Below are 22813 nucleotides of genomic sequence, written 5' to 3' on the forward strand. Positions count from 1 at the left end.
GATTTTGGTTCCTCTCTTGGATGGTCTACTCTTGTTTATTAAATTATAGGGTCTTCCTCACTTCTCTTTTTTTATTATTGTATTTGATTGGGGTATGGCTTTTTGAGGCTTGCCCCTATCTGTGTATGATTTATATATAGGGCCTCTTTTTTTAGCTCTAGTTCTTTGTTATTGTACTTGATGAGCCCCATTTTTCTATTTTTGATAATTTGTGGACAGTAATATTTTTTTTTTCTTTCATTCTTTCCTTGGCCCCAAAACTTCTAAAATTCAATGGAGATCAAGCAATGTATTGGCAATGAATTCATGAAATATTAATATGTTATATACTTAGGGTGTTCTTATTTTCTAAAACATTGGTTTGGTGAGTCCATGAGAAATTTTATTTAGAGGATTTTAACAGGTTAGGAAATTAAATTTTCCAGACTAGAGCATCACATTACACTAAAAATATCACCTCTATGGTTCCACCCAATTAAACCAATCAAATTTTAAAGCACATACATACTTAGAGCCTAGAATCATTCAACCAATAACAAGAAGTGCCCTTGCTTTGGTAAAGAATGAAGCAAGATTTCTCAAAGATACATTTTTATTTATCTGATCTTAGATTTGGGGCATATTCCAAGACTATCTTGGAAAAACATATGAAGAAAAACAATCCGTACATAAGACAAGGTATATGCCCCAGTACAGACATGAACGATAAAAGGCGAAGTTTGGGATGAATCCCTTACATACCTCAAAAAGGCATCGAGCAAAAAGATAGTTCTCCTGCACTGCCTCTAGTTGTGCCCATGCCTGTATATATAGTATATACTGTAATTATTTAAGATACAACTTATCTAAGAAAAATAATGTCAAATCTTTAACTTAAGAAGAAACCATCAAATATAGAAGAAAGAAGATAAAGAATAGTCAATCATAAATTAAAAGATCTCATATTGGTTGGCAATATTTACCAGCCAACTAGCACAGCTTTTAGGGTTGCACTTAGTAGCCTGTAAGAAAAGAGACTGTGCTTTTTCATATCTTTTTGCTTTGACTTCCAGCAAAGCAAGTGTTTGAAATATGTATTCATTTGGACCACAATACCTAATTCCCTTCTGAAGAAGATCCCTTCCTTTGTTAAGATTACCTTCACTGATTTCCAAGCAAGCCCAACCATGCCATGCTGCAACATGTTTCTTATTTGCTGCAATGGCAGCATCAAAAAGTTTTCTTGCTTTTTTTATATTTCCCATCTTCCGTTCCAAAACAGCCCACCCCTGTATGTGTTACAATGTCCTTTAGAAAAGAAATTAGATCATAAAAATTTTAACTTTGTTGAGATTCTTAAGCATAGATAGAAAACAAGATAAGGAAACCTATTTAGTATTTACGTAACACGCAAGAAAAAACACCTTTAAAACTAAACAATTAAAAATCCAATTGCTTATTGCAGTTAAGTATAATGAATAATGAATAATTATTTTTTATTGCAAATGAGCAATTGACAAAGTTACCAAAACGAGGGGCAAAATTGTAGAGAGCAAGTGTTTGACTAATATACCAAAATAAATAAGAAAACTGTAAGTGCTGATGATTTCCAAAATATTTCAGTACAAAAGTCCAGAAGGTTTGGTCATAAAAACAAAATTCACAGGTAAAGATAAAGGCTTTTTTTTAGGTCACTAACAAACAAAACAATAATTTCACAAATGAGATTCCCCTATAAAATCTTACACGGGAACTCTTTTCCCATTTACTTTGTATATCATTCAAATTTGCACCTCTTCAGATTTCAAACTTTTTACCAAGCTTGTGACATATAAAGCCTTGCCAATTCTTTAAGCTGAATGTATTAATGTATGCACTATGGATGGGAAAATTGTACAATGTGGTGGTTTGATGTGACAATTGTACAATGTGGCTGTTTGAGAGTCATGTGATATCAATTTATTGGGTTTCAAATTCCAATTTGGCTCCTGCATATGGCAGTGTGTACATCTGTTTATGTGTCAAATCAAGGATGGTGTGCATCAAAGAGTGTGTAGTTATGCCTAGTTGCTTTAACATACTCCTATCACTTTTTGACAAGTTTGATGAACCTATTTTAAATGGAGAACTAAAACCAGCAAACCTGAATTGATTTCTAACTAGAGATACATCACTCTCCTTGATGTCTCCTACAACGCCATTGCCAAATACCTCATACTCCACATCAGCAACCCACTCCAACTCATGGTATGACCTGAGAAACCCACTTTCATTACGAACAGATATATTCTTGACAACATCATTGCCATTTGGTAAGGGATAGAATGAGTTTATGTAACAAGCTAACAATATTCACTAGAAAATAAAAGTAATAACTTGCAAAACAACTTGAGATGCATATAATTTTTGAAAAGAAATATCTAACCAACTATAACTGAAATAATGAATAACTAACTAAACTTCAGCATGATCTGAAACTAACTAACTGAAACTGATTTAAGATAGGATTTATTTATTTTCTTTAATTTAAATAAAATGCATGTCAACAGTAATTGCTAGCAGATCTTTCAGGAAACAAGTGAAATTAAATCAAGAACTATATCTACTGTAAATAGCATAAATGAAAGACAAAGGATCAGCGATTACTGAACTAATAATCTTCCCAACTGGAAATAGTCATAAAAGCCTGGGCATTGATGTGGAGAGGAAAAGCATCATCAAGGCGCTTTACCTCCAACCACAGACCTGGCGGTCACCCACACACCTTCCTTTCAAAAATGGCCCTACTCTTCAAAAGGGTGCAAACCAAGGTCTAGGACTAGTTGCCATCTGAGCCTGGTGTTTAGAACCTACATCACTCTAGTCAGTCACACACTATAGGCACCCCCTAACTAGTATGACCGTCTGACTAGGGAGTGTATCTAGTTCATGTGATCTGACAGTCGAATGTATAGCACTTTGTTACCTTGGCCAAGGTCTCTAATTTGCAAGCACGTTAACATGCTGTTAGAAAGCACCACCCTTACTCGACTTGCTTAACTGACTTGAGTTTGTTAGACTCGCCAATTACCAACCAACAAGACAAGCTAACAGCTTTTTGTCTGCTAACTCTAACAGTCGTTACCGACCATTTGGAAAAGTTCCTAACAAGTTTGTTAACAATTATACCATAAATATTTTTTGATAAATTTCCCATTCAGTTGAACAAGGCCTTTCCACCAATCTGGCATCTCAAGAGTTTTACTAACTGACTGATGATATCAATTATAATTAATTAATATATTGACAGATCCATTATTATTTGCTTTTCAGTTCATGGCTTAAAGCCTTTTCATTTTTCAATTTAACAGTGAAGTATATGCCCATATTGGTCTAGGTCCTTCAACAATTTAAAGATGATATACATATATATATATATTGTAAGTGAGGTTTACTCTACTTTGCAAAGTGACTAGAAACTAAGAGGCCTCATACGGCTCAGCAGTAATACATGGCATTGCACATAACATACTGAACCTGGATAATCATTTCAGTCGGGTTTTCAGTTTGTACCCAGTCTTGGATTGTTACAAATAGACACATGGTTCTGAGACTATGACTCACTTCCATATAAGAGACAGGGATACAAAAGTTTTGGAAAACAACATGTATGCCCTTACATATATGCAAATAGAAAAGAGATCAGGTCTCTCTTAATTTGTAATCAATGCTATATAATTGGCATTCCTTACTTGATCGATGCTATCATAATAACATGATCATATGATTTAAGAATGAATGATATGATGAAGACATTAGAGTGAATAATATAATGCAGTCACTCGATTGAGTGATACAGAGAGAAAATTAAAATCTAACTGTTTCCATAAATTAAACACTGAATTGATTTAGAATGCAACATGCCTAATTTCAGCTGATGACTATAAGCTACAGAAAGGTCGCTCCTTGCACATCCCTTCCCAAACTTGCTTCAACCTATACTGAGAACTTTTATTCAATAATGATGGCTCTGCAACAATCTGCAGTAATGGATGCCATATTAGTTTCTTGCGATGGGAGCATAACCCCCTCTCACAATTCAAGAGCATGTATTAATAATCATCGACTCCCCAAGAAATTTACAAACTTGCCCATTTCCAACAATAGTGGTGAGGTGGACGTTACGTCCCTCCCCACTCAAGCTTCAAGAGCATGTATTATATAGCATTGATTACAAATTAAGAGAGACCTGATCTCTTTTCTATTTGCATATATGTAAGGGCATACATGTTGTTTTCCAAAACTTTTGTATCTCTGTCTCTTATATGGAAGTGAGTCATAGTCTCAGAACCATGTGTCTATTTGTAACAATCCAAGACTGGGTACAAACTGAAAACCCGACTGATTATTATCCAGGTTCAGTATGTTATGTGCAATGCCATGTATTACTGCTGAGCCGTATGAGGCCTCTTAGTTTCTAGTCACTTTACAAAGTAACCTCACTTACAATATATATATATATATATATATCATCTTTAAATTGTTGAAGGACCTAGACCAATATGGGCATATACTTCACTGTCAATTGAAAAGGCTTTAAGCCATGAACTGAAAAGCAAATAATAATGGATCTGTCAGTAGATTAATTAATTATAATTGATATCATCAGTCAGTTAGTAAAACTCTTGAGATGCCAGATTGGTGGAAAGGCCTTGTTCAACTGAATGGGAAAACTATCAAAAATTATTTATGGTATAATTGTTAACAAACTTGTTAGGAACTTTTCCAAATGGTCGGTAACGACTGGTAGAGTTAGCAGACAAAAAGTTGTTAGCTTGTCTTGTTGGTTGGTGATTGGCGAGTCTAACAAACTCAAGTCAGTTAAGCAAGTCGAGTAAGGGTGGTGCTTTCTAAGAGCCTGTTAACGTGCTTGCAAATTATAGACCTTGGCCAAGGTAACAAAGTGCTATACATTCGACTGTCAAATCACATGAACTAGATACACTCCGTAGTCAGACGGTCTCAGAGTCAAAGTCAGTTGCTTATAGTACTTCCACATTGGCACCAACGACATGTTACCCTTGTTAGAAAGACTAGGGAATTGCCTGAGTGACGTCATGATATACACCAAGTATGAATTCATATAGAAAGTGAAAGTAGTGGGAACTTGTGACAACTGCTCACACAAGTTGTCGTTGATGACTTCTCCCTAGAAAATGTGAGATTGCCCCTTCCTCATGATCACGATATACTTATACATCCAAATTTCAAACACGTTAAGAGTGTTTCAATCCCATTATTCTACTGAGAAGAGTGATCATGTTGCCAACTTCTTCAATGAAGTCGCAACGATACAACTTGAGCCATCTTGAAAAGCAAGTCCTGGGAGTATTAAGCCACTTAGCATTGATGTGTCCAATGCAATCAAATCTTCTCTGGTTATAATGATCAAGAGCACTCTTCATAGTGATATCTGCATACACAAGAGCTGAAGGGACTTTCAAGATCTTATCAATAGTTTCTGCATCTAATCTGATTATGATGTTCCCATCATCATCCCTGATTGTTCTAGTTTCCCGATCAAAATGAGAAGCACATGCAAGCACGAACTCAAATTCCAATGCAGCCACTGGGAAAGAAGTGACCAAATGAATATGACTTCTCAAAAGAAACTGTATGCCATGAGTCGGTGAACCCTCTATTCTTTCCAAGAACTCAAACATGTCCACATGCCTGATCTCTATGTCTCGCATCTCATCAACGAGAGAGACTACCTGAGTGGGAGCAATCTCATTCTGGTATTTGTCATACTCATATTTCATTTTCTTGTTTGGAGGTGATGCTCGTTCTTCTGTCATCAAACAGTAATCTGCAACACTGTGATGAAAACTCGAGAGGGTAAGAACATCTTCAGCAACTATTGGGGATTCCATTATCCTCAAACCTTTGAAAACCAATGCTTACACCAAGATTTGGGTGGGTTTTTATCATGAAACAACTTGGACTAACTCAAAGATGCTTTATGGATGAACTTGAACAGCGATAGGAAGGAAAATCAGATCTTGGGGGGTTGACTGCAAGTGAAAGAACTTCCACAATTCGCACTTGTAATCGGGTCTCCAAGACTCGACTCGACTACAAGTGGAATGGTGAAATTTGAAGGCAAATGATAATGGATACTTGTAGTCGAGTCTTGAGGACCCAATTACATGTGGTTAATATGCGATATAGTCTCTTGGAAAGCACTTTGAGCATGGAGGGATATGGCTGCAAATGGAATGAGCTTGCCAAGTTGAGATGTAGTAACAGACTTCACACTTGCAGTCGGGTCTTGGAGCCCCGATTGCAAGTGTGTAGAAGGAGGGTAGAACAATACATTTTAAACTTGTAGTCGGGTCTCCAAGACCCGACTACATGTAAATAAAGACCTTATTTGCCAAAACACAAGAAATTCGGAAGATCAAACGAGACAATGGGGGAAGATTACATTTTAAACTTGTAATCGGGTCATCATGACCCGACTGCAAGTTGCCAAAATTAAAAACGTGATTGGGAAAGGCTTGCAATCAGGTCATTATGACCCGATTACAAGTATGTCTTTTTGAAATAATGAGAAAATGGAATATCCTCATTCACTTGTAATCGGATCATTATGACCCAATTGCAAGTCTTATCAAATTGGGGTAAATAAGCTTGTAATCGGGTCATAACGACCCGATTACAAGTGACCAAACTTGAAACCAATTTAAATCGTCTCGCATAAGAACACCCAAAGCGACACGAAAGTAGAATGACAGAGAGATGAAAATAAGTGCATGCAATCGGTTTGAAGAAACCCGACTGTATGTCACCAAAAGATGTATGCACAAGAAGCGAACTAAAGAAATGCACAAGGGAAGACAAAAATGAAGCAAGAAAACGGCTATCATTCTGAAAGATCCCTAAATAGGTCTTTTGCTGCCCTGTTTAAATTTTAATTTAATAAAATATATTTTGGAGCCTTTTTGGTGTTCTTAGAGACTAGACAAAAGATGCAGAAGAGTTTGTTTCTTTTGTGTTGTTTTTTGGTGATGGGGTTTGCAACATATGACAAGAAACAACATAAAAATGAACTGTAATCAAGAGATCAGCTTCTGATTTTTTATATGACAGCAGATTACAATCATCTAGAAGTGAAATAACGTTCACATGTACAAGCAGAAAACATACCAAGGATCCAATGCTAGGGTTTGAGGCTAGTTTGCTATCCAGAAAATGGATACAAGCTGAGAAGGATGATGTAGGAGCAGATCAGTGGATCCAATCTGCTTCTACCATAAGATGAATTACCAATAACAAATTGGGCAAGAACACAATTACCAGCTGGAAATCCAACCTTTGCTAGGAAAAATTATACAATTTTAACCTTCTTTTCCCGCTGTTTTGCTCACCCTAATCACAAATCTAGTCAGTTGACTGTGATTTCTTCCACACTACCCTTTCTAATCCCAACAATGAGATCAAGCACAAGAAATGGAGTTAGAACCCTCCATTTAATTTAAAATTGATGCACAGCCTTCTAGAATGGTACGACACTGCCTGGAATGGTATGGCTGCAATTATGGAACCCACACTTGCTGCAATTTCAAGATAAACTGCTCAGAATTGATGTATCATACCTAATGGTGATTGTTGAGCTGGTTTTGTTGCTAAATTGACCCCCATTGGGTCTAGACAAGGCACATCCTTGTCCCACATGGGCAAATTAGTGGGTACACCTCCACTACCAATGCAGATCTGAGGGTTTACGTCCTCCAAATACCTGCAATTTCTGCTGCTAATGCAGAGCAGATAAAATCAGAAATAAAATTATAACATAATGCCAATTCCCTCCTCCAAAATGTCTAATAACCTTTTCCAAAGAGTGGTGCAACCCTAAATGGAATATCCAACTAAAAAAGCATCTTCCTTGGCATCTTTTAGGTCCACAGAGCTTAAAGGCTTAAAGGCTTTTAAAGAATGACAAGGGTCCCACCATGCCATGTCATTTAAGTGACTTGAGCCACTTTATTAAAAGGTACGCATAGCACTTTATTCAAACATAAGCCTTTATTAAAAAAAGAAACTTAGGCTTATAAAGTAACTTTATAAAAGTTGCTTTTTCCTTATTAACTTTTGACACTTAGAAATTTTTAAGTGTCTTTATTCATCAAATGCAATGTGGGAATTGCATCAAAAAGATGGGGACATGACACATTCAAAACATAAAGAGTAAAATGCAGAAACCCTAACATCAAAACAACAAAGGGAAAGATAGAGAAAGACCATACCTGAAAAGAGAAAGCCGCCTTAGCCAAAGAACAAGACTTAACCAAGAACAATGCAATTTGAAAAGAACTTCTCAATAGATCTTATAGTCAATATAGAAGAAAGACCTCCTAGGATGCAATCTCTTCGTCCATAAATGCAAAGCCGCGCCTCCCAAAGATTACGAGGAACAAAGAAAAGGAACTTCAACACAAAAACTTGTGGTCGGGTCTTAAGGACCCGACTACAAGTGATTTATATTCAAAAAGACTAAAGATCGGGTTTTAAACACACAAGTACAAGTGACTAAAAAAGCACTTTAACTCATCTACTTGCAATCAGGTCTCTAGGACCCGATTGCAAGTTAAAGACTAACTTGTATGTGCAATAAGAAAGGAAACACTTGTAATCGGGTTTTGAACCCCCGAATACAAGTGACCAATAATAACAAAGACTTTAAAACTTGTAATCAGGCTTTAGAAGCCTGACTATAACTAACTTATGCTACTTGTTGTCTCTAAAAAAAGACCCCCAACTTGCACTATGACTTCAAAAACCCGATTTTGAACTAAGAAGGGCAAAAACAAGACTCAAAACAACTATAACTTAACAAGGAAAACCAAAGGGAACACACACATTCAAATGGACATTTAATCAAGATAGAGTTTGACCTTGAGAAGCATGCTCTAGAGACACAAAAACATGAAAATTCAAGGGGGTTGTCTACATTTTTTTGAAAACCAAAAATGAAGACTACAATATACATATATATGCATGTACTATATATATATATATATATATATATATATATATATATATATATATATATATATATATATATATATATATACATAATACATATATATATGTGTGTGTGTGTGTGTGTGTGTGTGTGTGTGTGTGTGTGTGTGTGTACATGTATATATATGTGTGTGTGTGTATCTTATCTCCATTTAAAGAGTTAATTGGTTTAATAATAATATTCATGTTTAGATTCATTTACTCCAAATACGGTTAAGGTTCCTTAATTAACAAAGATGTTAAAAGAAAAAGACCAAGGACCGCCTAACTGACTGACAAGGTCATGACATAACTACCTAGACGGAAGATAACAACAAACTCTTCCCCAAGGCGAACTTATCTCTAGGTTCATGGCTCGATGGCAATTTCATCCTCTTCCAAGGTCTACATCCCTCTCCTCAATGATACTCTTTCTCCCTTTTGAGGGCATTAGTTTTCGTGCTTCCACTTAAACACACAAAGATAGTTAGGCCGAATCTTAACCTTCCAAAATTCCTTATGATAAATAAAACATTGTTGTCAATATCAATATACATTCACCCCATTAATTACATCTCACTAATGTCCATAATAACTGCAAATGCTTAGCAATTAATTTATCTCCGATACATAGTAAAACAAAATAAAATCACTCATGAAAAAGGGGATGTAACAGTTTATCACTCTCATCAGTAAGAAATCTTTATTAAAATTGATTTTCAAGAGACTTACAATAGGATTAAATGGCCCTTTGTACTTTCATGCTGAAAGCTCTTGAATTTGGTCCAAAATTTCTGCAATTAGTGCAAATGCACTTTGTTGATATTTCTACTTGACTTACTATTACTAGCACATAATCTAAATAGTTTGTACTTTTCCACTTCTTTAGACAAGGCTGTCCTTTTGCTCCTGCTCTATATGTACTTGTTGTGAAAGGATTTCGTTATCTTTGTCCAAATGCAATTTCTCCAAAGCCTGTCCATGGCATTTCCTTTTCCATTGATTCTTCCCAACAGTTGGTTAACAATTATTTTGTGGATGACCCTATCACCCCTATTGAGGATGAGTTCAATTTTAAAAATGCACTTAAATGCCTCAGCTTTCCATTTAGCTTCTGGATCCAGTACTCAATGGAAAAAAACTCAGTGTTGTAGACAATTCTTCCTTCTCGTACCTGCTTGGCTTCAAACATTTGGTTGGAAATAGATTGATCGTGTAAATATTTTTCACTTTTTGTGCATTCCCTTTGCCTTTCAAGCTTTTTAACTTCCTTTTTGTGGCAATTTGTGGTTGACAAAGTTGAGAAATTAGCCTACTAGATTAACAAGCCTCCACCCCTCACTAGGAAGTTTCAACTTTGCTCAAAGGTGCTTGCTACAACCCAAGTTCATTATTCTTTTTGTTGTGCATTTTCTAAAGTTGCTTATAGAAAGTTACAAAAAGTTCTCTAACAGTTCATTTGGGTCATTCTAAACAAAGAAAAGAGATTTAATGGGGTTGCTTGGGAATTTTGTTGTCTCCCAAGGATTCTAGTGGCCTTTGCCTTCTTGAAGTCCACAACAAAGCACTACTCTCTATGCCAAGTAGATAATTAGGGATCAAAATTACAATGAAGCTTGGAAGGTTTTGCTCAAAACTTATAGCTGCACTTGATTGGAAAAAACTAGTTTCCTTAATTGCGATCATGTAGTTTATTGCCAAAAGCATTTGGAAAGCGTGTGAAGCTATCAAACCATGGCTTTTATGGGATGGTTATAGTTTTAGAGATGACCACTCCGTGAACCAACATTCTATACAGCGATTCCCAGTTATCAATTCTGTGATTTTATGATTGTCAAGGTGCCTTCGATTCATGCTCTTAATCTTTTCAAAAGAGGTGGCACAAAGCATTTCTAATCTCGTTTCCAAAGCCACATGCTCTTGGTTCTCATGGCCAAAGGTTAAGACTAAGTATAATATTAGCAATTAGGTCCAAGTTTCCTTTCAAGAAATCTTGGAGACAAATCCTCCTCACATGCAACACAAGATCATTATCCAATCCATGCAGCCATGGTGGAAGGATCAAAAGTGATACCTATTGACGGGTGCTTTATGACCACACCAACACAGAATAAAGTTCTTAACGGTCACTTTATCCTCTCTTGAGAAAAGACCCCCCCGTATGCTAAGATTGCGAAGATCATAGAGGCGACTCCAAGTTTACTATTGCGTCCTTGCTACCTTATGTTGGATATGAGCTCGTTTGGCTTGATGTTTTGCTAGTAATGGGCTTACGTGCAATGAAAAGGACTTGAACCAATTTGGTTTTTCAAGGAAATTTTGCAAATGATTTGGCAGTGATAAGTATTTTTGGAACTTTTCTCAATAAGATATGCGGAAAGTAAATAGGAAAGGGTTTAGAGAGATTCTAATCTAATCTAAGGAACTCAAAAGACAACAAATGTTAAGGAATTTAGATCAGAGATAGAGAATACAATAGTCTGGTAATATGTAGTGAGGATAGACTTTAATAAGATCACAGCAATGAATATGTTTTACCTCCAATGTGTATATATATATATATATATATATATATATATATATATATATATATATATATATATATATATATATATATATATATATAAAACTATTAATCTTCTATGATAATATCGACAGCTTGCTGGTTCGTGAAACTGCCACGGTTATTGGTTTTAGTTCACAGCAAATGTCGATGCCTATAAATAAAAGGATGAAGAGTCATGTCCACGTAGGGGCATGACATCTACGTGGCTTATGCCATGTAGAGTCATGACCCTACAGGGACATGACCCTTCGTTCAATGTTGTTATATATTACTTGCTTCAATCCGAATGAAGCTATATCCTTAACAACAAAGGCTCGGGTTAAATCAACCACTCCTTTTGCCAACATCAGACAACTACACAAAGGGAGGTGCAATCTTCAAAGGTTGTGCAAAAGATTTTCATATCACCAGTGAACACCATCAAAGAACAATGTTCACTCAATAATAGAAGTTAAACATACACATTCAAGAGGCTCAGTCCAACCTTACACTGTAGATAGAAATCATCTACCTACAAAAGGTATGAGCGAATGATCTCACCACGAAACAATGCTATCTATCTCATTCATCTAAGTGTGTGAAAACAAATTGTAAGAACCCAACTTGGCTCTCCTCTGCTAACTGTTTCTTTTGAATGCAGTAGATTTGAATTTGTTTTGGTTTTTGAATGTTTATGGATTTTTTTTTGTGTTTTTTTGGTAATAATGAGCAATGATACAATACTGAAATAAACTCCTATGCTTAAAATAATACTGAAACAATAATATTACTACTGGAATTAATTTACAAGACTATCAAGGGAATGTTTGTTCTGTTTTATGGCCAATATGCCTGAAAAACAAATTCATTACAATGTAAGATAAAAACCTGATTTTTGCTGTCCCAGTAGATGAAAAATCTGCAAACTGCAAATTTTAATTTTTTTTAAAAAATTTACTGTTCACGCGGCACTGTAGCAGTCCGTACGGCGGCACTGTAGCGGTCCGTACGGCGGTACTATAGCAATATGTACCGTACTTGTTAATCACCAAAATTTCTTCAATAAATCTGCAATAGTTTCTCATGAATTTATTCTTCAATTCTGCGCAATTAGATGCAAATAAGACCTCTGAATGAAGTCTTCCTGAAACCAAATATCACTGAATATTTCATCAGCTCAGATGGTGAACATCGAAGCAACTACGTCCTCCAATGGTGGCTGAAAACCCTAGTCTCCAGAGCAAAACCCTTTCAATTTCACAAATGCCAAAATAAAAAATAGCAATCCTCCCCTTCTTTCCAAACTCAACGCTATATATCCTTTTTGCAAATCGTAACCTAATCCTCTTAATTAAAATTTTGCTTGTAGTTTCATTTAATTTCACTTTGGGTGTCAAAACGATTTAATCATTAAATGGGCATTTAATTTTAATATTTCAATAGTCTGGCTCAGATAATTTAATTAAAAACATGGCCCCATCTAATGATGAGTTGACCCTCAAGTTAAGTGATTATAATATAAAGTCACTTTATAACTTTATTATTAAATCACTTAATAATAAATGCTAAGTTATTCAAACTTGTCTAACTCCATGAATATTTTGAATTTAGCTATGCCGTCTGAAACTGGAGCTCACTAGTTGACCACCCATCTGACCGTGATGTCTGCTAAAAATAGCAGGGGTCCATCTCCAACTGCTAAAAATAGCCTGGCCAAGCCAAACTCAAAGCAAAACTCATCATAAACAAACTCTGGCAACCCAGAAGTGTACTCTGCTCTGTCCCCGGAAGATCTCCACGCCAAGGTGACCCTCTATCCAATCCTACTAGCCTACGAGGGTCTTTGATAGGCTAATCACAAGCTAGAGTGATGTCTCTAGCTAGAAGGGGACATCACACAAATCTAATCTAAGTGAGGAAGAGAAACCATGCAACCTCAAAATAACTCAAGTAATCACCAAAATTAATGAATCACTCTTATTATCTTGACAACTTAAGCAACAATTTCTTACAAATTCTCCCTCTCTTTACAAATGAAGGGTGAGCCCCTTTTATAGGCACCAAAATGAAAATGGACAGCCCAGATTACAATAAGATCAATGACTAAGATTTGCCAATGCAAAACCCTAATTAGGGTTTCACCAAGAGTGACCATATGTGGCACCAAGTAGTGGGCATGCTCATAAATAAGGGATCACACATATTTGCATTTAATAGCCCATAACTCCTAAATAAGGCATCCACCTTGCATTAAATGACCCACTAATCCATCAAAGAACCCACTATGCAATAAATGACCCACTACTCCATCACACATTTAATGTTAGACATTTTGTCATTGATGTCAAGTGATTTTTGTCCAGCCTATGTTATTCATGATAGAGGATTACTCAAAATAATATTGGATTGAGTTTGAAGTGCTTTTCGAGCTACTGTTTATTCATTAGATTTTCTTAATTTTGGTTGGCGTGCTTAAGGTGCTTGACATGCTTGAGCTGCTTAAGGTGCTTGACGTGCTTGAGGTGCTTGACGTGCTTCAGTTGCTTGGTTGTCAGCTTCACCTAGTTGCTTGCTTACTTGAGCTGGGTGTGTGTGGGGCTCAGCTAGTTGAGTGTTTGCATCAATTGTGCAAGTGCCAAGTGTTAGAATATTTAATCTTTACTTGGCTTAGGTTTATTTGTATTTAGTTCAGGATATTCCTTTGGAATTCCTACATGTAATTTGTCCTCTAGTACATGTGTGAGGACAAGTCATTTCTTTTATTTTCCTTTATTAAGGAATATTAGATTTCCTCCATAAGAGGATGTGGACACATGGCACACACATTTTATGAATGGTGGTATTCATAGATTTGGGAGTTACTTTGTAACTCCTCTCATCATCTCTATTTAAGAGATGTATCCTCTCTCATTTCTTCTTAATGACATTATTGTAAAGAGATCCTTGCTCTCTCTCTCTCTCTCTCATTTTAGGCATTGCCTCATTCATAATATCACAAGGGGTTTTTCTTTGTTTTTCCCCTTTCAAAAGTTCTTGTGCCTCCTTTACATTTGGGTGATTGCTCCAAGGTTTCTGCATTTCTCTTGGTAACATTTACTTCATCAATAAACTTAGTTGGATTTTGTTTTTCTTTCCTTGCTCTTGTATTTCCTTTCACCAAGTGTCACTTGGTCAGCAGTTATATCAGACATTACGCCATGTCATGGGTTGAATTTTAAAAGGGGCCCATTTTATGAGAATTGTGTCAACTATCTTTGGAGGTGACTTTACTACACAAACCATGAAGTATACAAACCTTGAGAACTTGTGGCATGGCTGGAACATTAAAACGATAAAGTTTTGCCTACCTTTTTTTGTAATGCCTTTGTCATGTAAGGTGACTTTATCGGTTGCGTTTTTTTTTTATGGGAATATATTTTTGAAGGCAAAATTCAATGAATCATTTTTTTTATGCCTTGTCAGCTATTTCAAAGGCCATGATCTTCTTTGTCTGTGTATCGTGGGTGATTTGAAAAGGCTCTTCCTCCCAAATTTTGACGATGTTGGAACTTGTCGATTCAGAATGTCAGTCATTGCCTGCCGTAAATGAGTTTACAATGACAGTTGTCTTCAAAAAATTATCGACAGATTTATTAATTAAAATGGCTATGCGTTACAACTGGCAATTGGTGGAAGAAAAATCGTGTTTGCATGGGCTGTTGAAAGAACGAACTCTCTAGATATTCGTATAAAGGCAAAAATGCATGATATTAATGAGATTTAATAGAGATTTCATATATGTTTCGTGCGTATATAATATAGATGATGCTAAGCCTTCGGGGGAACTTTTTTTAAAAAAATTATCGAGAATTAATGCTTTTGTTTTTGTGCACTAACAGGTGTATGTGCATGGTTCGTATTTTGAAAAAGGCAAGTATTGTGCTGAGTTTGTGCTGTGAAGACAATTAAGGAGGGGAGTCGTGTTTTTTATTTTAAATAAATGAATGAGAAAGACTAATTTGTGGGAAGAATTGTATTTTGGAGGAGATATTCATTAAATTTTTGAATTGATTATGCACTGAAGTTTTCAAAATTATTTTTTATCTGAAACTGTTTGTGGGAAAGCATCAAGTCGGTCTGGAGATTGAGGGATATACAGATTTTTTATCTTTATATAAAGGGTAGTTGTGTGCAGTCATTTGGTGTAGCATCGTTTTGAAAGAATAGATTACTACTAAATAGTGAAGTGAATGTGAGAGTTTTTGATAGATGTTTTTGGACATTGTTTGGAGGGTCGACAGAAGTAGAAAGGGTGTTGTGTAATAGTGCTAGATATAAAAATATGGTGATTTTTTTTTAAAATAAAATCTTTTGAAAAAGATGTTTGGTTGGAGTCAAAAGAAGCGAATATATTTTGTGTATCATTTCACAGCAAGGTGTTATTAAGATTTAAGATCTACAGCAACAGAGTATGGAGAGGCCTGATCCTATGAAAAGCATTTTTCTAATATAGAACATTTTAGTTTTCACTGCAAGCTGAGAGAAAGAGGAGTTGGTGCTCAAGCTGGGGTTGGTGCCTCAGTATACTGTAATTGGTGCTCAGCTGGGGTTGGTGCCTCAGTATACTGGAGTTGGTGCTTCAATTCTTTAGAGTTGGTGCTCAGTGTTTGTAATCTGGGTTGGTGCCCATTTCTTCTTAATGAAATCTATTTGATGCCATGGTTTTTTACCCAAAAGGGTTTTCCACAAGATATCTGATATATGCATCTTCATGATTGTTCTTTTCATGTTTTATGTGGTTTTAGGTTTTTGAAAGTAAAACAAATCCGAAACACTGATTCACACCCCCCCCCCTCAAAGTGTTTCTTGTGTTTCTCAATTGGTATGAGAGAAGGTACCTTCTATTGGGTTTATCTTGTTGGTGTTTGAAGATGAATGCTCTGGAAGGTTTCGCCACGAACAAAGCACCCTTATTCGATTGATCAAACTATGCTTTTTGGTGTGTCAGTATGAAAGCATATCTGATGTCTCTTGGATTTGATGTATGGAACAACATTGTGTCAAGCTACACACCTCCTCAGAATCCTCCATCTACTGTTGATGAAAAGAGAGCCTTTGAAAGCAATGCAAAGGCCATGAATGCTATCTTGTGTGGGCTGTCAAAATCTAAGTTTGTGAAGGTCATGCACTGTGACAGTGCTCAAGCTATGTGGGATAAACTGAAAAGCGCCTACGAAGGAGATGAAAAAGTGAAAAAGGCCAAGCTTCAGACTCATAGAATGCAATTCGAAAGTTTGAAAATGAAAGAAGACTAGAATGTTACAGCATACTTTCTAAAGGTTGATGAAGTGGTCAATTCTCCCAAAGGTTTAGGAAAATCAGTTGATGCTAAAGTTGTTATACAGAAAATTTTAAGATCTCTACCTTTAAGGTTTGATGCAAAGATTTCTGCAGTTGACGAGATGGCTGATCTTGATCAAATGACCATTGACAAGCTTCATGGTCTACTGAGCGCATATGAGATGAGAACAAATCTTGAACCTTCAAAAAGAGAGATTGCCTTAAAAGCCTCGAAGAAAGGCAAACAAGTGGAGCAAGCGTCAAGTGATAGTTTGGAGGATGATGCTGATTCGGGAGAAGCTATGTTCACTAGAAGATCAAAGGACTTTAGCGAAAACAAGAAGACCTCTCTCAGGTGTTTTAACTGTGCCAAATCTAGACATTTTGCAGCAAAGTGTCCATATGAAGAAAATGATGACAGCAGGAATGAAAGGAAGCCAAAGTTTAATAAAAAGAAGTATAAAACTAAAGACAAAAAGACTTGGAAATCTAAGAAGAGTCTTTATTCAAAAGAGGAGAGTGATTCATCTAATGGAGGTGATGATGAATCTCTGAGTGATGAGATCTTGTTCATGGCTATGGAAGAAATTCACACAGAAAATCCAGAAGATGAAAGCGATCTTGAAGAAAATGGTGAAGTGGATTTGGAGCAAGAATTGATAAGTGCTCTCAATGAAATCAAATCTCTTAAGAAGAGAAATCTAAGTTTTAAGGTGCAGCTCAAAGAAGAAAGTGAAGGAAAAATGAAGATATCACAAGCTCTTGAAGATGTAGAGAATCAAATAAACAATCTGAAAATTCAAATTGTTAAGGCTAAGAAACTTGAAGAGGAATTGAGAAATCAAATTAAGGTAAAGGGTGAAAGCTGTGAGAAACTTTAAGAAGAGATTGCTTCTCTTAGGAGGATAGAGAAATCATTTATGTTGTTGAACCAAGAAGAGATAAAACAGAAAGGTTCGTTTTTGCTGGGCAGCTTGTTAGCTTCCCAAAAACAGTCCTCGGACAAGGGTGGAGTTGGTCTTGAAGAAGGTCAAAGTTCGAAGGTAGAACAGCAGACTTCTAATGGTGAGAGCTCAAGGAATTCATCATCAAAAAGTCAGAAATAATGCTTTCAAGAGGCCTCATATCTCAAGGCAAGGACATATGAACAGGTTCAATAATTCCTTTTTCCATTATTATTGCTTTTCTTGCAACTATTTTGGACACAAAGCCATCAATTGTAGAAGGTTTACAAGGAATGATTTCAGTTTTAGGAGTAAGAATTGTTTTATTTCTCCATGGAATTACAATGTAGTATGCTATAAATGTAATAATCCTGGTCACATTGCAAAAGTTTGTATAAATGAAATGGTAGATTTTTCTAAGCAGAATAAGCAGGATGAAAAAGTGGACAAGGTAGAGGAGGTTGCTAAAGTTTGGAAGAAGAAGGAGAAGGAAGTGCTAGTGGAATCACTAATTGTGCAAACAGCTTCTCATGCACAAAATGAAAAGGACAAATGGTATATCGACAGTGGCTGTTCTAGGCATACGACTAGAGATGAGCAAGTTTATCAATCTCGAAAGCACTATTGGAGGAAAGGTCAGATTTGCTGCTAATACATCTGCAAAAATCAGAGGTAATGGTACACTTGTTTTGGATGATAATAAGACAAAAATTGAGAATGTTTTATATGTTGAAGGACTGAAACACAACCTTTTAAGTGTAAGCCAATTGTGTGATCAAGGACATAGTTTGAATTTTAATTTAGATTGTTGTGAAGTTTTAAAAGATGGTAAATTTATAGCAAGTGCAAGTAGGGCTTCTAACAATTTATACACTCTTAATGATATTTGGAGTGTTTCCACTTCATCATTGAGCTACCAGCCTAGACTCAGGGGGAGTTATTTTAATGTCACATTCCTTCAGCCCCGTTTCGGTTCTATGCAGTTTGGTTTCAGTTATGCAGGTTGGTTTTTGTCATTGATGTCAAGGGGGAGAAGAAAGTTAGGGGGAGCAGTATCTCAAGGGGAGCAATATTGTTTTGTTGGTTTCAGAAAGTGGCAGTTGCAGATGAGGTTGCCATCAATGACAAAGAGGGAGATTGTTAGACATTTTGTCAATGATGTCAAGTGGTTTTTGTCAAGCCTATGTTATTCATGATAGAGGATTACTCAAAATAGTATTGGATTGAGTTTGAAGCTTTTTGAGCTACTGTTTATTCATTAGATTTTCTTAATTTTGATTGGCGTGCTTAAGGTGCTTCATCTACTCGACGTGCTTGACGTGCTTGAGCTGCTTGAGGTGTTTGACATGCTTCAGCTGCTTGGTTGTGAGCTTCACCTAGTTGCTTGCTTAGTTGAGTTAGGTGTGTGTGGGACTCAGTTGGTTGAGTGTTTGCATCAATTGTGCAAGTGCCAAGTGTCACTTGGTCAGCAGTTATACCAGACATTACGCCATGTCATGGGTTGAATATTCAAAGGGGCCCGTTTTATGAGAATTATGTCGACTATCTTTGGAGGTGACTTTACTACACAAACCATGAAGTAAACAAACCTTGAGAACTGGTCACGTGGCTGGAACACTAGTTTGATAAAGTTTTGCCTGCCTTTTTTTTGTAATGCCTTTGTCATGTAAGGCGACTTTATTGGTTGCGTTTTTTTCTCTTTATGGGAATATATTTTTAAAGGCACAATTCAATGAATCATTTTTTTATGCCTTGTCAGCTATTTCCAAGGCCACGATTGTTAGTTTTAGATCAGAATGATAGCAATTAACCAAATCAACACAAAGAACACGCAGAACACCTGAATACCCTGGGAAAACCTTCCTCTTTAAGGTAAAAAAATTCAGCAATGAAATCTCAAAATATATTAGACAAGATCAAACATGTCTTTACAAGTTCGCTTCAACTCTTGAAGCTATGTGCACAGGTTAAATCATCATACACAGCAGTATATGTAAACTGAATCGAACTGGGGCATCAGAAAGCTGAAGGTGCAGATCTGATCTGCTGAATGCATTCACTGTATCAAAAAATGACTTCGCTGTCCACGGCAGAATTCGCTGCTAATGAATTCACTACTAAATAGTGTAATTCGCTGAATGATATCTTTGCTTTGCTCAAGGAAGTAGTTTGCTCAATGCCGGAATAATTGTGTTGTAGATGGCAAGTGCATCTCCTTTATATGTGTGTGAGGCACCCATTCACAATGGGTCGGCCTTCAGGAGAAACAATTAATTACAATAATAATATAATGCTCCAAGGTGGCGAACATATAGGGTCGGCCCTATATGAGATATTAATTACAAGTTACATTTTAATTATTGCATATTTATTATGACTAAGGCCGATAGGCCAATTAGTAATCCATGTGGTAGGTTGGTGTAATGTCCCCATTTTTCTAGCCTCTTATGAAGTTTTAGCCTTTTGGCTAAGTGGAGAAATAAGGAGAAATTAATTAATTAATTCCTTATAAAGTCCTGAAATAAATTAAAAAATTAAAAGGGTGACTTTATATTTAATTAATTAGTGACTTAAAATAAAATAATTAATTATAAAGTCACTAAAATGAAATAATATTATATCTAGAATCCTGGATAAGTTTATGAGACGTATGGAGAAAAAAGATAAATAGAGGTTGAGCCTCATTGTATGATCATTGGAGAATGGATTTGGATTTGATGAACTGACTGATGTGTTGCATTAGTTGAATCTCTGAAGACGCAAATCTTCAGCAGATTGATAGAAGGGCTAGACGAAACCCTAGTTTCTTCTTGGGAGTGGGTGATACTCAGTTTTCCACATTGTGCATAACGAGTTTATGGTGGTTGGGAAGGACAAATCAGTCCTTTCACTTGAGCTTAATTGAGTTACTTCATTTGTCATGGTGATGAGTATTCATGTCATTATTCAGATTTTCAGATCAAAGGCCATAGCAAACGAATTCTGATTGGAGCAGTGGGACGATTCTACTAGAGGACATTTTTGGAGAAGAGTTGTGAGCTGCTGTTGCTAATTTGCAGATATGAGACAAATTCATAATTTACTTCACAACCCATGATTTGGATCAGATCTCATCAAGAAGGTACCAAATCTTCTTACAAAGATCAGCACTTGCATTGGAGTCACTAGGCAATTTATGCAGCAGCATTTTGGGGGGGTTTTGTGGTGTTTGCAGGGTTAAAGCAGTCTGAAACAAAATCGCATCAGAACCCTCGTCTTCCACGATTTTGCTTATATGTCATTATTGGAGCATCATTCGTAAGATTGGAAGACAGCGCTAATACAAGGGGAGAAAGGTGAATAAGTTTGAGACAATTTGGAGGTGTGTTTTGTGGAAGAATCAATGATCTATTAGTATGAGGTAAATTCGTGGAATTTGCTCATCCCTCACATTTTTGGCATCAAAACTCCTCAATAAGCATAGCGCTTCTTTGGTAAGGGAAAGGCGATCATTCTAGGAGGAGTTTGGAGGACATGCAGCTGGCATTCAGGAATGAACAGACCTCCATTGACTGCAGCAGGGGCGATTCTGAGAATTATCCAGTTTGGCATCTTGAGGGCTCCAAAAACAAGGATCTTGCTTGCTTCTTCCATCCTAAGGCAAGGTGATTCTAAATCAGGTTTTTAACCAATATTTGATAGCAATAATAATGGTTTTCTGAGTACTAGTGTTCAGACTTTATGGCAGCCATTAATAGGGTTTTCATTTGTCAATCATCCATGAAGAAATAAGTTGCTTTGCTTCTCTAAGAGATTGAAATTGTATTCAGAATGTTATGACAGCATTATTCAATATTCAATTGCTTATTCTGAAACACGCATGACAAGTGTTTGTTGTAATGTCCATTCCATACTAAGATGCATTTGAAGTATATTACTTCATGTTAGTTTCTTGTATGCTTTCCTACATAGTCAAATCAGTGAAGGTTAAGTTTCAGACTAGATGCCTGCCATATGTTTGTCGAAATGACAATCAGCTGTATGTGATATATTGTATGGGTTCTTTGTTGTTTCCATTAGCAATTTGAAGTTTTGTTTCAGTCATATGTCAAGTGTTTGACGAAATTCTTCAAGGGCTGCATAACACACAAGTAATACTAGCTGTCCAAACTGCATAACACGCAGATTATACAGACAGAAAACTAGAACAGCAAGTTGTCCGTCAATTGTTTGACAATATTCCTTGCTTATTCAGTTTATCAACAGCGTGGGACATTACAGTCAGCCCTAGAAGGAATCCGACCTAGCTACAAACATCAACAACGATCTTCTTTGTATGTGTATCATGGGTGATTTGAAAAGGCTCTTCCTCACAAATTTTGACGATGCTGGAACTTGTCAATTCAAAATGTCAATCATTGCCTGTCGTAATTGAGTTTACATTGGCACCTGTCTTCAAAACTTTATCGACAGATTTATTAATTAAAATGGCTATGCGTTACTGCTGGCAATTGGTGGAAGAAAAATCGTGTTTGCATGAACCGTTGAAAGAACGAACTCTCCAGATATTCGTATAAAGGCAAAAACGCATGATATTAATGAGATTCAAGAGCGATTTCATATATGTTCTGTGCGTATATAATATAGCTGATGCTAAGCCTTTGGGGGAATGTTTTTAATAAAAATTATCGGGATGTAATGCTTTTGTTTTTGTGCACTGACTAGTGTATGTGCATGGTTCGTATTTTGAAAAAGGCAAGTATCGTGCTGAGTTTCTGCTGTGAAGACAGTCAGGGAGGGGAGTCGTGTTTTTTGTTTAAATAAATGAATGAGAAAGACTAATTTGTGGGAAGAATCCTATTTTGGAGGAGATATTCATTAAATTTTTGAATTGATTATGCGCTGAAGATTTCATATTATTTTTTATCTGAAACTGTTTGTGGGAAAGCATCAGATCGGTCAGGAGGTTGAGGGATATACAGAGTTTTTATCTTCATATAAA

General features: G+C 36.2%; 1 protein-coding gene across 4 annotated transcripts in view; it reads right to left on the reverse strand.

Moving 5' to 3' along the window:
• Window positions 1–22813, reverse strand: part of LOC131066315 (protein high chlorophyll fluorescent 107) — a 208689-nt gene that overhangs the window by 117104 nt on the left and 68772 nt on the right. For all 4 annotated transcript variants that reach the window (XM_058001049.2, XM_058001048.2, XM_058001050.2 and 1 more), the window contains 2 exons: window positions 963–1268; window positions 742–801 (listed from right to left, as the gene is read on the reverse strand). In XM_058001049.2, coding sequence (XP_057857032.2) covers window positions 742–801; window positions 963–1268 — 366 coding nt within the window. The remainder of the gene's footprint in view (window positions 1–741; window positions 802–962; window positions 1269–22813) is intronic.

This window comes from Cryptomeria japonica, chromosome 8, assembly GCF_030272615.1.
Source record: "Cryptomeria japonica chromosome 8, Sugi_1.0, whole genome shotgun sequence".
NCBI lineage: Eukaryota > Viridiplantae > Streptophyta > Pinopsida > Cupressales > Cupressaceae > Cryptomeria > Cryptomeria japonica.